At 34.5% G+C, this 15,566-nt stretch overlaps 2 protein-coding genes, 1 non-coding gene and 1 pseudogene across 3 annotated transcripts in view; 2 read left to right on the top strand and 2 right to left on the bottom strand.

Moving 5' to 3' along the window:
- Positions 1-15,566, bottom strand: part of LOC125779129 (uncharacterized) — a 530,169-nt gene that overhangs the window by 115,322 nt on the left and 399,281 nt on the right. The gene's annotated exons all lie outside the window — the stretch shown is intronic.
- On the top strand, positions 1,580-1,709 carry LOC125779814 (small nucleolar RNA U3; annotated as a pseudogene).
- On the top strand, positions 8,877-9,088 carry LOC125779879 (small nucleolar RNA U3). The gene has a single exon (XR_007423449.1). It is a non-coding gene; the product is annotated as a small nucleolar RNA U3 (small nucleolar RNA).
- Positions 10,953-13,628, bottom strand: LOC125779247 (protein toll-like). Its single transcript, XM_049459886.1, has 3 exons — positions 13,499-13,628; positions 11,373-13,312; positions 10,953-11,300 (listed from the first exon to the last, which is right to left on the bottom strand). The coding sequence occupies exons 1-3, from the start codon at positions 13,626-13,628 to the stop codon at positions 10,953-10,955; spliced, it is 2,418 nt and encodes an 805-aa protein (XP_049315843.1).

Here is a 15,566-nt window from a genome sequence, read left to right as displayed (position 1 = left end):
TGTAAATGTATTGGAGTTTCGGTCACGCAAGTTTTGCTGGGTACATATATACATATTATGTATATGTATATTGCTGTGATACATTTATTTTCTATTAGTAAGAAAAAAATATTTATTAGTATAGTATACGATGTTAAAAAGCAAAAAATTAAAAAAAAATAAAAGTTTATTCTGTCGGGATTCGAACCTGGGACCTGTGTTATCATCTTGACTTTCCAAACGCTTACCACCTACACCACCATTGACTCTTAGGTTGCAATGACTTAAGTATGATTTGGTTATGCATGCAAGAAACATACGATCGAATCTCAACGAAATTTATTTTTTTAGTTTGAATACAGTAGTGCAATCGTGCTTTCACAGACACTTGTCGCGACATGTCGGTGTGAGGTGTCTGGTACTGTCCGTGCGCTATTGTGCGCATAGGCAGTGGACAACGCTGCCGTAAATACATATGTTCTGTCTCTTCATATTCTCCGCGATGATGAGGTGACTATTCACATGTGTGCGCATATGTATGTTTGTATGCTTGTGCATTATTGAAGTTATAACGGGTGATTTTTTTGAGGTTAGGATTTTCATGCATTAGTATTTGACAGATCACGTGGGATTTCAGACATGGTGTCAAAGAGAAAGATGCTCAGTATGCTTTGACATTTCATCATGAATAGACTTACTAACGAGCAACGCTTGCAAATCATTGAATTTTATTACCAAAATCAGTGTTCGGTTTGAAATGTGTTTCGCGCTTTTTTATCGACAAATTTTGTTCAGCGATGAGGCTCATTTCTGGTTGAATGGCTACGTAAATAAGCAAAATTGCCGCATTTGGGGTGAAGAGCAACCAGAAGCCGTTCAAGAACTGCCCATGCATCCCGAAAAATGCACTGTTTGGTGTGGTTTGTACGCTGGTGGAATCATTGGACCGTATTTTTTCAAAGATGCTGTTGGACGCAACGTTACGGTGAATGGCGATCGCTATCGTTCGATGCTAACAAACTTTTTGTTGCCAAAAATGGAAGAACTGAACTTGGTTGACATGTGGTTTCAACAAGATGGCGCTACATGCCGCACAGCTCGCGATTCTATGGCCATTTTGAGGGAAAACTTCGGACAACAATTCATCTCAAGAAATGGACCCGTAAGTTGGCCACCAAGATCATGCGATTTAACGCCTTTGGACTATTTTTTGTGGGGCTACGTCAAGTCTAAAGTCTACAGAAATAAGCCAGCAACTATTCCAGCTTTGGAAGACAACATTTCCGAAGAAATTCGGGCTATTCCGGCCGAAATGCTCGAAAAAGTTGCCCAAAATTGGACTTTCCGAATGGACCACCTAAGACGCAGCCGCGGTCAACATTTAAATGAAATTATATTCAAAAAGTAAATGTCATGAACCAATCTAACGTTTCAAATAAAGAACCGATGAGATTTTGCAAATTTTATGCGTTTTTTTTTAAAAAAAAAGTTATCAAGCTCTTAAAAAATCACCCTTTAGTTCTTTTTCTTTCGTTTGCCTTTCTGCGAATTCTCAACTATTTTACGTATGTTTTGGTTGAAATACTCTGCATTGGCCTTTCAGAATCACACAGAATCATTTCTGTGGTTTTTGAAACTGACCCACGATGACGAGGTATATGGTTTTATCTGGGAGCGTGAGATTTAAGAAAATCGCTCGCTTACAAGGGATAAAACGACTTCTGAGTGGCGATTTGAATGAATAAATTCACAGAATCATTTCTGTGCTTTTTGAAATCTATACTAATAAATATTTTTTAGAACCATCGTATGTTTCTTGCATGCATAACCAAATCATACTTAAGTCAACGAAACCTAAGTGTCAATGGTGGTGTTGGTGGTAAGCGCTTGGAAAGTCAAGATGCTACGAGTGCCACAGGTTCGAATCCCGACGGAATAAATTTTTAATTTTTTGCTTTTATTTATTTATTTTTCTTTATTTTAATTTTTAAATTTATCACAGCAATATTATGTATACATATGTATATTATGTATATTGCTGTGATAAATTTAATTTCTATTAGTAAGAAAAATATTTATTTGTATAGTATACGTTGTTAAAAGGCATACATCTTCTATCCTATCTTGTGTATCTGCACATGCTCATATGAGTGTATGTATATGCATGTGCGCGTTCAGAAATTGAAATCATATTTTCATCACTTATCAATATACAGTGAAACTTCTCTAACTCGAACTTCCGTAGCTCGAAATATTCTCTATATCGAATTTTCTTAAGAACAAAATACGTTTTTATAACATCACTATGTAATTTTTTCCCTATAAGTCGAATTTCTGTTACCCGAATATTTCTAAAACACGAACTAAAATGTCACAGAAACTGCAGCGGTAACCAAGCGTAACTCGAATTTTTCGGGGAAACACCTACCGCAATTTCGGGGAATTACCGAGCTGCGAGTCGGCGACAGATAACGACTTGTATTTTAAATTTCTTAGCACTTACATAAGATTGTATCAGTTGTTGTTAGAACGGTGGTGAAAATTGTCATTTCTTGTAGTGATATTGGACTAAAATGACATCAAAACGAAGTGTAAAGTGTTTAACGCTTAAGGAAAAGTTAAAGCTAATTGCCGAGGTAGAAAAGGGCGAAAACAAAAAGAAAACATTGCACAAATATTTGGGATTCCTCCTAATACGTTATCAACCATTTTGAAAAACAAAGACAAACTCTTAGAACAAAAAGGTGACTATAATTTTAACTCCAAACGAAAAAGGATTACAACTTGCGTCAATAATGATGTTGATCAAGCTATGCTTAAGTGGGTTACTACCGCACGTGAGAAAAATCTTCCTCTCTCGGGAACCTTAATCAGAGGAAAAGCTAAAGAATTTGCGATTGCTTTGGGTTGCGAAAATTTTTCTGCTAGTGTAGGGTAGTTAGATAAATTTAAAAAAAGGCATAATATCGCACAAATGTCGATTTGTGGAGAAAGTGCTTCAGCCGATTTACAGTCTAGTGAAGATTGGAAAAAAAAAACGTTTATCCAGATTTAATCACACAATGCCACGAAAACGATATTTTTAATGCAGATGAAACGGGCATTTTTTTTAAATGTTTACCCAATAAAACATTAGCCTTTAAAGGTCAAAAATGCTTTGGTGGCAAAAACAGCAAGGAGAGAATTACCGTTATGGTTGTAAGCAATATGAGTGGTTCAGAAAAGTTGAAATTGCTAGTTATCGGAAGTCAAAAAACCCACGTTGTTTTAAGGGTATAAAATCACTTGATGTGGACTATGAGTACAACAAAAAAGCGTGGATGACAAGTGAAATTTATGATAAGTGGCTCAAAAGTCTAGATAAAGTCTTTGTTGCCCAAAATAGGAAAATACTACTGTTCGTTGACAATTGTCCGGCACATCCTAAAAATGTACAAGCAAACTTAAAAAACATTAAACTGCAATATTTTCCTCCTAATTTGACGTCTGTTCTACAACCAATGGACCAAGGGATTATTCAAAATCTCAAGCAACATTATAGAAAACGAATTGTGATGAAAGTTTTGGCCCATATGGAAGAACCAACTCCTACGACTGTGTCCTTACTTGATGCAATCAGGGATCTAAACAAAACCTGGAATTTGGGTGTAAAACCACAAACAATCAGCAATTGTTTTAGAAAGGCTGGTTTTGCTAAAGGTGAGTTAATGCAGAATGCTACTACGGATGACTGGGATGAAGAAGACAATCTTCCAAAGGTAAGTCTAAAGTAAAATTTGTAAATTGTAGCATTGTTCAACACAAATAATCTATTGTTTCAGACTAAGAGGAGGAAGTCTCTAGTGAAAGCGAGGTTGTAACAACAACTGAAACTATACCCACATTTAATCAATCGTATTCTGCTATCCAGACCCTAAGAAATTTTACTTCGTCAAAAGAAAATGTTCCCATGCGTCAATAAATGTAGTGGAACATTTTATAGAGAAAGAGAAATGGTCCGTATTTAAACAAAAAAAAAATTACCAATTTTTTCCAATAAGAATTTATATACATTTATATATATACTACATATGTATTACAAACTGTCTTTTTAAATAAACATGTACATACATACATATGTAAATAAATTTGAACTCAACTTAGTGTATTTTCCTTAATTCGAATTTTCCGTAACTCGAACTCTACTTTCTGTCCCTTGGACATTCGAGTTAGGGAAGTTCCACTGTATGTACTTATTACATGTGCGCGCATTGACTTGCATGTTCATACATTCATATATACTTATATGTACATATATTTGCACACATTGCCGAAAAAATAATGCACAAGCATACAAACACATAATAAATTTATAAAATGTGAATTTAAGTTTTCTAGTTTTATTTTATACTAAATGATATGCATTTCTGAATATCACTAAGAAGTATAACTTCATCCGCGCGTAGGGACTCCACGCACCTTTTTTTTTTGGACTGAAGTACAAGGAAAACGTGGGAGTAATGAGATCGGCACCTGTGTGCTTTTATCTATCGAAAATCTGGTATAAAAGGAAAAAAATTCTCGAGATTTAGATATAATTTTTAATTCCGATAACTGCTGTGGACAGCAAAAAATAAGTACATTCTTTCAATGTATGCATATGCTGTACATAAGTATAATCTGAAAAGTATTACGCATAAATACCTTATTAAAGGTCATTCTCAAAATGAAGGAGACAATGTGCACAGCGGTATTGAGAAGCAAGTAAAAAGGTATTTAAGTAGTAATCCCATTTATACACCAGACCAATACACAAGTCTAATAGCAACTGCAAAAAAGACTAGCCCCCATATAAAGTTCGAGAATTGTCATATGAAGCGTTTTATGATTTAAAGTCTCTTCAAGAAGAGTGGGGTCACAATTTTTCTACAATTAAAGACAATCAGAAAGTTATATGGCGTGATATTAAAGTTCTCCAAGTCAATAAAGAAAACCCAAATTCATTTTTTTATAAAACATCTTATAAAGATATTGACTTTCAGGAAGTGTGTTTAAGAAACAACTTAAAGCCTTGAAGTTGCATCAAGTAAAAATTGAGAAGCATAATACAAATTGCTTTACTCTATTACGCTGTTTTCAAAAACATTAAACATTTTTTAACAATAATATTTTTAGCTTATATGCCATTTATTCGGGATATCGCTTCCACAAATAAAGCAAACGGACATAAAGGAACTGGTGGATAAAAATCATATTCCAAAAAACTTGTATGAGACATATTACAAATATTAATTTATTACATAGTTTCAATGGCATTTAAAAACGTAAACTTTTCAAGATTTTCTTTTTTAATATAGTGAACTATTTTGATTTCTACTTTGTGCTACTTTGATACATATGTATGTTAGGGTGATTCAAAAAAAAAATTTTTTGTTTTTTTCGATTGGTACTCGGAAAAATGGGTTCCTAGACACCTCTAAGAAATCCTCTCTTTTTTCTTATTATCAGATAGAAAAATTTATATCTCGCTTCCAACTACTTGAAAAAATCACTTTCCAAGTCGAAAAAAGAAGTAAATGCCAGGTGTATAAGGCCGCCCTGCGGAGCAAAGTGCCGACTTCGATGCAATGAACTAATTTCCGAATTGATGCGCCTTGAAATATTTAAAAAATATTGGGGTTGCAGTGACTTGCAAAGACAGAGAGAGTTTATAGCCAGGCATATAAAAGAAATTAAACCAAAATACAGATACACCTGTACAGATGGGCTTCGCAAACTTAATAATGATTTTTTCTTTGAGCTCAACTCAAAGACTACATATTAGAGTGTGTAAGACTTTTTTTAAAGCACCCTTGACATAAATGACAAAGTTATACGAACAGTTATAATAAAGAAGGACGAACATGGTTTCATTGAGCTGGATCTTCGTGGAAAGCATGATAATCATATTACAGTAAGCCCAGAAATCAAAAACAGTATGAGAGAATTTATTCAAAATATTCCAAGAATCGAGTCTCATTATTTACGTGCTAAAAGGCTTTAAGTTGTTTCTTAAACACACTTCCTGAAAGTCAATATCTTTATAAGATGTTTTATAAAAAAATGAATTTGGGTTTTCTTTATTGACTTGGAGAACTTTAATATCACGCCATATAACTTTCTGATTGTCTTTAATTGTAGAAAAATTGTGACCCCACTCTTCTTGAAGAGACTTTAAATCATAAAACGCTTCATATGACAATTCTCGAACTTTATATGGGGGCCAGTCTTTTTTGCAGTTGCTATTAGACTTGTGTATTGGTCTGGTGTATAAATGGGATTACTACTTAAATACCTTTTTACTTGCTTCTCAATACCGCTGTGCACATTGTCTCCTTCATTTTGAGAATGACCTTTAATAAGGTATTTATGCGTAATACTTTTCAGATTATACTTATGTACAGCATATGCATACATTGAAAGAATGTACTTATTTTTTGCTGTCCACAGCAGTTATCGGAATTAAAAATTGTATCTAAATCTCGAGCATTTTTTTCCTTTTATACCAGATTTTCGATATATAAAAGCACACAGGTGCCGATCTCATTACTCCCACGTTTTCCTTGTACTTCAGTCCAAAAAAAAAAAACATTCTACATATTTGGCACTGAGTTCACTTACGGTAAAACTGTAACAGTTAATCGTACTTTTGTAGTAAAAACAAGAGGTAAAGCCTTTTGGTAATGGTAAAACAGCCTGTAAGTCATACACAGCTACATTGCTTCACAACTAAAAATTAAATTTTCTATTGCAAATAATTTAAGATTTTACAAAAGGCATGCAAAATAAGTAAACAAACAAAATACTAATACCAATATCATTAACATTTAATTATTGAAGTTATACTTCTTATACGACGCCGGAAAAGGTTGCGATAGATTCTGGTTGCGCAACCTTCCATATAAAAGTAACGCAAGGTTGCGCAACCTCGCTTCATCCATATGAATGTAACGCAACCTTGTCTGCGAAGATGTGCGAGCAGCAAGCGAAGCGGTGACAATCGGCGATCGTTTGTTCGTTTCTTTCGGCACAGCTCGGCTTTTCTACCAACAACACAGCGTTGCCATGCTTATGCTGTTGTTGTTTTTGTTTTCGTAGAACAATGTTTCAATTTTAGGTTGGTGACATATTCACATGTGTGCGCATAAATATGTTTGTATGCTTGTGCATTATTGAAGTTATACTTCTTTTTCTTTTCGTTTGTTCTGCGAATTCTCAACTATTTTGTGTGACTTTTAATTGAAATATCATTTCTGTGGTTTTTGAAATCGACCCACGAGGACGAGGTACACTGCTGGTCTTAGGTTAGACGCACCAACGTTTTTTTTAATAAATTGTTATATTTATAATCATGCTTGTTCTTATTGTCCAAAATGCTTTTCTTGTCGAAGTTCGAATCTTGTCCAAAAAATATTTGTTCATAGTTGGTTGATTTGCGAAAAAATAACTGTACATTCGAAGATTCCAGAAATGTCTATGGCAATCACGTGCGCTTGCGATTGGTCATTGAAATAGACGCACTTTATATTTCTTTATCTTGCGTAAACAAGTGCACTTTATGTTATTAAGAAAGTACTAAAAATAAACAAATAAATTGTTTTCGAGCTATATTTAAAGTAATAATGGGAAAAGCTACTATTCTCAGTTTATTGGAACGTGAAAAAGTAGACTTTTTTCACTCCCAAGAGCTATCCAATCGAAACATCGCCAAACAGATAAAAAGCAGCTCCAGAACCGTTGATAGATATTTAAAGGATCCAGAGGAATATGGAAAAAAGTTTAAAGGAAAAAAGAAAGCGCTGTCTGAACAATCAGTACGCAAAATTGTTAGAATTGCTTCAAATTCGACTAAGTCTGCAGCTAAGATTAAGGAACTAGCCGGAGTAAAAGCAAGCCTATTAACTGTTCAGCGTACAATCAGAAATGCAAAACACCTATAGCGTTTAAAAATCAAGAAAAAACCACCTCTGAATGAACTACGCAAAGAAAAACGGTTTCGATTCGCGAAAGAATACATGACATGGACTGTTCAATCTGGCACGCGACTTAATGATTGGCGTTCAGTGGTCTTTACTGATGAAAAACGTTTTAATTTAGGTGGCCCTGATGGATTTCAATACTATTATCACGATTTGCGGAAAGATGAGTTATATTTAAGTCGCCACCATAGCCGAGAAGGTGGTGTCATGGTGTGGGGTGCCATCACGTTTTATGGAACGATTGACTTGGTTTTTATCGTTCAGAAGATGAACGACGCTCGCTTCAAAACATTATTGGAGTCCGTATTTCCACAATTAAGAGATCTCTTTGGACCAATTCCTTGGATTTTTCAACAAGACAATGCTCCCATTCATAACGCTCGGGTAGTAAAGTCGTTTATTTCGAGTCAAAACGTTAATGTCATGACCTGGCCACCATATTCTCCAGATCTGAACATAATTGAAAATGTTTGGGGCTGGCTAACATGGAAGATATACGAAGGAGGAAAGCAATACGGAGATAAGGAAACATTAACTGCAGCTATTAGAGATGCTTGGAGGGAAATTTCCTTGAGCTACATAGATTCTCTGTATCATTCTATGAATGACCGGATATATGAAGTTATTACCAACAAAGGAGGAAGTACTCATTACTGAAATTATTATTTCTTTATTTCTAATAAACCAAATAGTTATAGGAACTAAAAATTTAAGTTAAAAAAAATTTCTTTTCTTATAAAAAATTTAAAAGCGTATGTGCGTCTATTCTAATGACCAAGAAAAAGGCACCTTTTTTGAGTTACTTTAAGAAAATGTTTGATAAACACAATTTTGTTAAGCGTGAATAAATATTTGAATACTATATTTATATTATCATTAATTTATCCATGTTTTTGCATTTCAACTTTTTTTCAATCATCATTAAAATAATAAATGTTTAAACAATTGTAATGCAATTAAACGTGCGTCTAACCTATTGACCAGCAGTGTATATCGTTTTATCTGGGAGCGTGAGATTTAAGAAATTCATTTCTAATTTTGTCTTTTGGCATATTAGAAATGTTTCTTCGAAAATCGCTCGCTTACAAGGGATAAAACGACTTCTGAGTGGTGATTTTAATGAATAAATTTCTTTTGGTTGAAAATACTCTGCGTTGGCCGTTAAGAAGTTAAGAGTATACTTCTAATAGGCTAGTTAGTGAATAACGCAGAATCGTGGGTCGTGTCAGCTGGCACGACCTATCTTATGGGCGCGCAATGTAAGTGAACAGTGAAAAACGCTACTCCCTTCTCTCTGACGTGACGATGACGTGAGAATCTGCGACATTTGGATTTTTGCCGTCGCAAACGTCTCAGCTGATTGATCTCTCACAACGCAGGGTTGCCAATATCGATATACTGCAGTAATTATCAACTTTTATAATTCAATTTGTTCAATATGTTTGAAATTTTCTTAAAATAACTCAAAATCAGAGTCGAATGCTATTATTTATAAATATATAAACTATTTATAATAGTTTGTTTTCAGTTTTGATATTTTATATTATAAAAAATTGTAATTGAAAACAAAGATGTGCTCAAAACTATATATGCGCATTGGGCAATGGCAACATTGTTCAAATGAAAATAAAGCAAAGATGGCTGATTTCTGCGTTTTTACCACGTTTTTGACTGTGCACACATTTTGCCGATAAGGAAGGAAAAGGAAGGAAGGGAGTAGCGTTTTTCACTGGCTAGCCTTTAGGGATCACAGCAATATTATTATATTAAGATAATTTAATTTCAATAATAATAAGTTTTATTTTTTCCAAGAACTCATTACTATTTTAATACTGAAGTATTTTCAGGTGGCAACTCTGCATCCAAATATGAGCACATAATGACCATGTCAACAATATATATATTTTTCTCAATTATTCAACAGTTCTATATTATATCTAATATTAACTTTATTGTAGGTGGCAACCCTGCACCTAAATTTGAGTATATGTTAATTATAATAAAGTTTTTATTTTATGTTTTCAATTACATAATAATAATTCAGTGATAATTTTTTGTAGGTGGCAACTCTACGATCAAATATGTATACATATATAGTGATTATTTTAATCAAATTTTTACTTTTCTCAATTATTTAATACTTAGACAAGATTTTATTCTTTATAGGTGGCAACTCTAAAACCAAATATGGACTGACAATGAATTTAATAATTGTTTTAACTTTTTTGTATTCCAATAATCAACAATTTTGCAAAACTATTTTTTTTTTATGTGGCAAAACAATCACGAGTTCGAAGATAAGGGTAACTAGACCACTGCCACGTCCACAAATCGCCATTAACCGAAATACTATAAACTGCCATAAACATGCACTAAATTAAGATATAAAACTATAGTCTAGTAAAGGGTATCGCAGTACCAATAGACATCTGCAAGCAAAAAATTAAAAAAATGGGTTTGGCCACGCCCTTTAATAATTGTAATATACATATCAATAAACATACCCTGAACGCAAATACCCCAAGAATCCTTACCGACAGTGTAAAATTTTTTCAGCACCTGACAGTAGCATTCCTCAGTGCATTAAAGCATTGCACCTTTCGAGAACTTACGCTTTCTTTCTTGTTTAAGTATTTACATAAGTAAATTATTTTTGTATACAGATATCATTGTGTAATTTTTAATTAATTTTACAGGAAAATTGATTAAATAGTTACTTGAAATATAGTAAAATGGAATTGAAGAGTTTGTGCGATCAACACTGCTTGGTAAGCAGGTTGGCCAAGATTATCTCCATCTTTCTCTTAGTAGCAACATTTTGAATAACTCTTTGTGTCACAGTAGAATCGAAATTTCACATAGTAACTGCAATTAAATATAATATATTTGTATTTTCATAAATATATGTATATGTACTTGTGAAGACTCTTACAATTCTGCAACCAATTGGTTTACCACAAACCAACTGTGACAAATTTAAACAATGTCGTCACCCAAACGATTCATCTCAACTTGTCCCATAACATACATTCTGCCGTTAATCTTTAGCATATCGGTATTCCTCTCTACACCCACTTTATGTGGCATGGCGTAGCGTAATTTGTCCCAAAATCGGACGTCTTGCCAATCCAGATATGTATTCATATCCAAATATGCCTTTAGCTCTCTGTCCAATAACTCACTTTTTGAGATTTCTCCATATTTAATAATTATTATGCGCGCACGACCCTCGTTCAACGAGCACTGATGCGCTGTGCGAAACTCCATGCGCGCCCAATCCGACTCGATGAAGTGCTGCGAGAGCACAATGATCGTCCGACGCGACTGTTCCACCGATTCGATGATTTATTCGGGTATATAAGCGCCAGCCAGCCAATTGCGTTCGTACGTGCACACACGAAATGGTGGTTCGCACTGTTCGAGTCGAGGCAGCAATGTATAGTTGACGAAGTCTGCTTCCTGGTGAGCATATGAAATAAACGCATCGAATGTTTTATGCTTATCCAACTCACATTCACTAATGCAAAATCTCAATATGTTGTGACTATATAACCAGACTTCCACTTCTAATTTATATTTATAAAAGAGTGCGATAATGCAAAGTAAAACAATAATGGTTAACCCTACACTAATCACTGTTGCATTCATATTTTGATAATATTCAACATTAACAGGAGTTGGACGCAATTCTCTCACATTTGCCATTAGGAGTGTATCGTTCGGCTTATTAACACAGAGTAACTGTTCGGCATCGGGTATGCGTGTCCGATGTGTTCGTATGGTGTACAGCAGTTGCAGCGTGGAACAGTTGCAAAACCAAGGATTTTCATTTAGATAGAGAAATTGTAGTTTTGTGCTCTCATTGAGGTATGTCCGCAAAAATTCATCATTTAAGGAATTTAAGCGATTATTTCGTAGATCCAAAACCGTCAAGTTGGTTGGCAGTTGACTGATATTTATGCTCGTGATTTTATTGTACGACGCGTTGAGTTGTGAAACGTTACCATAGCCGAAGGTGATGTTTAACGGCAATACAATGAAATTGTTATTGCTAATATCGAGTACCGAACTCTTGAGCCCAACTTGCTCGGGGCGAGGGAGCTGTTCGATGTGTTGCGCACCCTTGCAATTGATGTGCAGAAATTCAAATTGTGTGTAACAATTGCATTCGCTGGGGCACATTACTGGTTCCCAAGCACACAGTTCTTTACGTTCCAACTGCGCGAGATCTTTTAATGGTTTGGTTGACGTCTGAACGCACTGCAAACCATTGAACAGCGAACGATAGTTTTCACTGTAAATCCAAGCAAATTTACAATCGCACACGATCGGATTACCAGTCATTTTAATTTGGGGAGCACAATCGACAGTCGAATTTTGTAAAGCAAAAATGTTTTCAATCAGATTGTGCTCTAGGTTTATTTCAAAAGGGCATGAAATGCGCGCTGCTACAAGCCAATCCAAAGTGAATTCGCGCAGACGATTGCCACTTAAATTGATTACTGTTGAATTAATCTCGCTACCATTATAATTTTCTGGTTGCAACTTGGTAATATAATTAAGACCGTTGGCTAAAACCAAACTCATGCGCTTGTGACTGTATCGAAAATTTGTTAGGAAACTTGGCGTTCTATTGACGGAAGTATTGGTGCTCCAAATAGTTTGCAGTTGGTTTTGGCTTACGTCTAGCCTATGTAAATAATGCAACGGTTTCAGATTTTCAATAAGATTTGTGGTGTCGTATAGTTGATTGGCACCAAGTTTCAACTGCCATAGCCAAGGAGTGTGATCAAAAAGGTGTGCCGTTAAATATGTCAATGAATTGTGACTCAGATCCAGTATGAGAAGTTGAGGTTGATATGCAAACAAATTTTCGGACAATTCCCGGATGTCATTACTGCTCAAATTCAGACAATTCAATTTTGTTAGCGCTGCAAAGATGTTGGCGTCCAACATTCTCATATTATTTCCGGCTAAGTCAAGCTGTCTAAGCGCAGGGAAGTTTTTAAAGAATGTTTGCGTCAAGTTTTGCAGCGATAAGTACTGATTTCGTAGACCTTGTACGCTAAGTGTAAGTGACTCCAGTAGATTCTGCTCATAAAGTATGTCAGTTGGTATGCTTATAATATCTGCTTCCTGGATTTCATTACGATCGGATTTAATAATCAATTGAAGATGAAGAACATTCTTGGTTTGAGGAATATATTCCGTTGGTTCTGCAGCGAGGTCAGTGTTATAGACTAGTATTACTTTATTCAGCTCACGCATTCTTATTAGAATTTCCCGCACATTATCATTCATATAGATTTCATGTATAAAATCTTTGCAATCTTTCACTTCGAAAGAACGGGTTTTAAGTAAAATTGACTGAAATTTGTGCTGAAGTAGAAAATTGATATTACTTTCAGTGTATATGGAGCACAATACAAACAGTCTCCGTAAGTTTGAATTAAAACCGATGTTAATAAAATCTAGTCCGTCTAAAATTGTACAAACAAAACCAAAACCATCATAGCACTTACAAGTAGTCTCCTCATCGTTATCGCAATCGGGGGCCAAAGTGAAGGCTGGTTCAACAGTAGTTTTGATTAACTGTTGACTTAGTATATAGGCGAGTATTACACACAAATTGCGTACTTTTAGTTTGCTCATTTTTACTAATTTGCTGTTATTGCTTTTATATTTCCTCCACAATAAATCGGGTTTGCAGACCAAATCACTTATACTTACTGAAATACTAAATTAAACTAAACGAATTGATACGCTTTAGGAAACTTAAATTGTGTTTTAATTCCTTATCAAGCAACATAGTATTTGTGAAAACCGCAAACTCTCTAAGCACTCGCTCTTGTGCGATAATTTATATAATTTTAATAATTTATAAGAAAAACAAAGTTTTTTCAAAAGAATTTACTCTTTCGTAAGATGACTAAATCTATAGCAGCGCCAATGAAAGGCGTAAGCGAGGTCATACCGACGTAGTATATCACGATAAATTTGAATATTTGTGGTTAAAAACTTTTTAGAAAGTTACCGCGACAGTATTAAAGCTACATTAACCACCAGTTAAATCGCTAAAATATTAAGATAAAATTTTAATTCGAATGATTTTAGTACACTGTATGTACTAAGGAACTCTCCTTACCACAAATGCTACATAGTCTGCATAGGCAATGACACGCCAGTGACGATCCTCGAGTTTTTTAAGCAGATCGTTAATGATCAGGATCCATAGAAGAGGGCAGAGATCTCATACCTGGGCGGTACCCCTACTCAAATTTCGTCGCTAGCGAGATATGGTATTGAAAAACAACTTGTCTTTAGTGTCAAAATTTATTCGGAATTTTATTTATTAAAAATGAAACTTTTTGGACTAAGTATTCTTTAACAAATTTTGTCCTTTTGGCATATTAATTTATTGAAATTCAAAATTCGCATATGAATAAAAATAATAATCTAGAGAATTGTCGCAATTTTTGTAACATGAACACCGTATTTGAAGTTACTTGGCATGAGTTTAAACATGCTTTGGTTAAATATATGTAGACCAGTCAATGTGTAAATTGGGGTTTGTTGGTCGACGTCGGCAACGATTTGGTATGCAACGACGGCAACATAAGTCCTCCTCCCTTTGATTGGGCACTCTCCCGAGTTATAATGTTGATTATTTTGACACTGTTATTTTACTCTTTTTTTTTAATACAGTTATTAATACAATAGCGATGAAAATTAAAGTAATGTACGCATATATAATGCGTTTTTCTTACATACATAGCTTATTTCATCTATTAATGCCGTATTTTTTAAGTTATTTAATGCAATGTCTTCAAGAATTAGTTTCTAATTTTCATTTACAGCTATGTTTTCTTGAATGTATTCGATATTGTCATGTATAATTTTGAGTTTGAGTGTGAAGTCAGTATATAGAATATGTCCTGTGTTTCGTTGTTAACGTTATTTATACTATATAATTTCGAATTTATTAAATTACGGTCGCTCTCTAAGATAGACTTGAGTTTAGAGAATGTTTTATTAAAAAACGCATTAATGCCTATTTGACTATTTAGATTTTTAATTGCATTATGGTTATTTGTATTCATTTTTGAGCTGTTCCAAAAATATTAATTAGGCCTCTTCGCTGTCGATGTAGTACTAAAGCTAAAGCTTTACTTTTTATATTGTTAACTTGCATTTCCAAAATTTGTGATTTTTTCCGTAGGCCACCACGTTCTATTATACCTAATATTTCCCCTATGTTTATTATATCTGCTATAGAGTCGTATTTTTCTGCGAGGTGGACGCATTCGATCCATACTTCCATGTATCCAAGATTAGTTTCAATTTTTTCAATTGTGAGAAAAGGTCGCTCTGGTGTCAGTAATATTATCAAAGATCTTAGGATCCATTTCACCTGAACATTCCTTTTTGAAGTTATACTTCTTATACGACGCCGGAAAAGGTTGCGATAGATTCTGGTTGCGCAACCTCGCTCCATCCATATGAATGTAACGCAACCTTGTCTGCATAACCAAATCATACTTAAGTCAACGTAACCTAAAGGTCAATGGTGGTGTTGGTGGTAAGCGCCTA

The sequence above is a fragment of the Bactrocera dorsalis genome, chromosome 6, assembly GCF_023373825.1.
Source record: "Bactrocera dorsalis isolate Fly_Bdor chromosome 6, ASM2337382v1, whole genome shotgun sequence".
Lineage (NCBI taxonomy): Eukaryota > Metazoa > Arthropoda > Insecta > Diptera > Tephritidae > Bactrocera > Bactrocera dorsalis.
This window is presented reverse-complemented; position numbering and strand designations above follow the sequence as displayed.

Bases quoted from the DNA above. Each gene is read 5' to 3' on its own strand.
- LOC125779247 (XM_049459886.1), bottom strand. From the start codon at position 13,628: ATGAGCAAACTAAAAGTACGCAATTTGTGTGTAATACTCGCCTATATA. The intron at 13,313-13,498 runs GTAAGTGCTATG...GTTCTTTCGAAG, and splicing joins TAACGATGAGGAGACTACTT to TGAAAGATTGCAAAGATTTT. The intron at 11,301-11,372 runs GTGTGCACGTAC...TCGGTGGAACAG, and splicing joins AGTGCGAACCACCATTTCGT to TCGCGTCGGACGATCATTGT.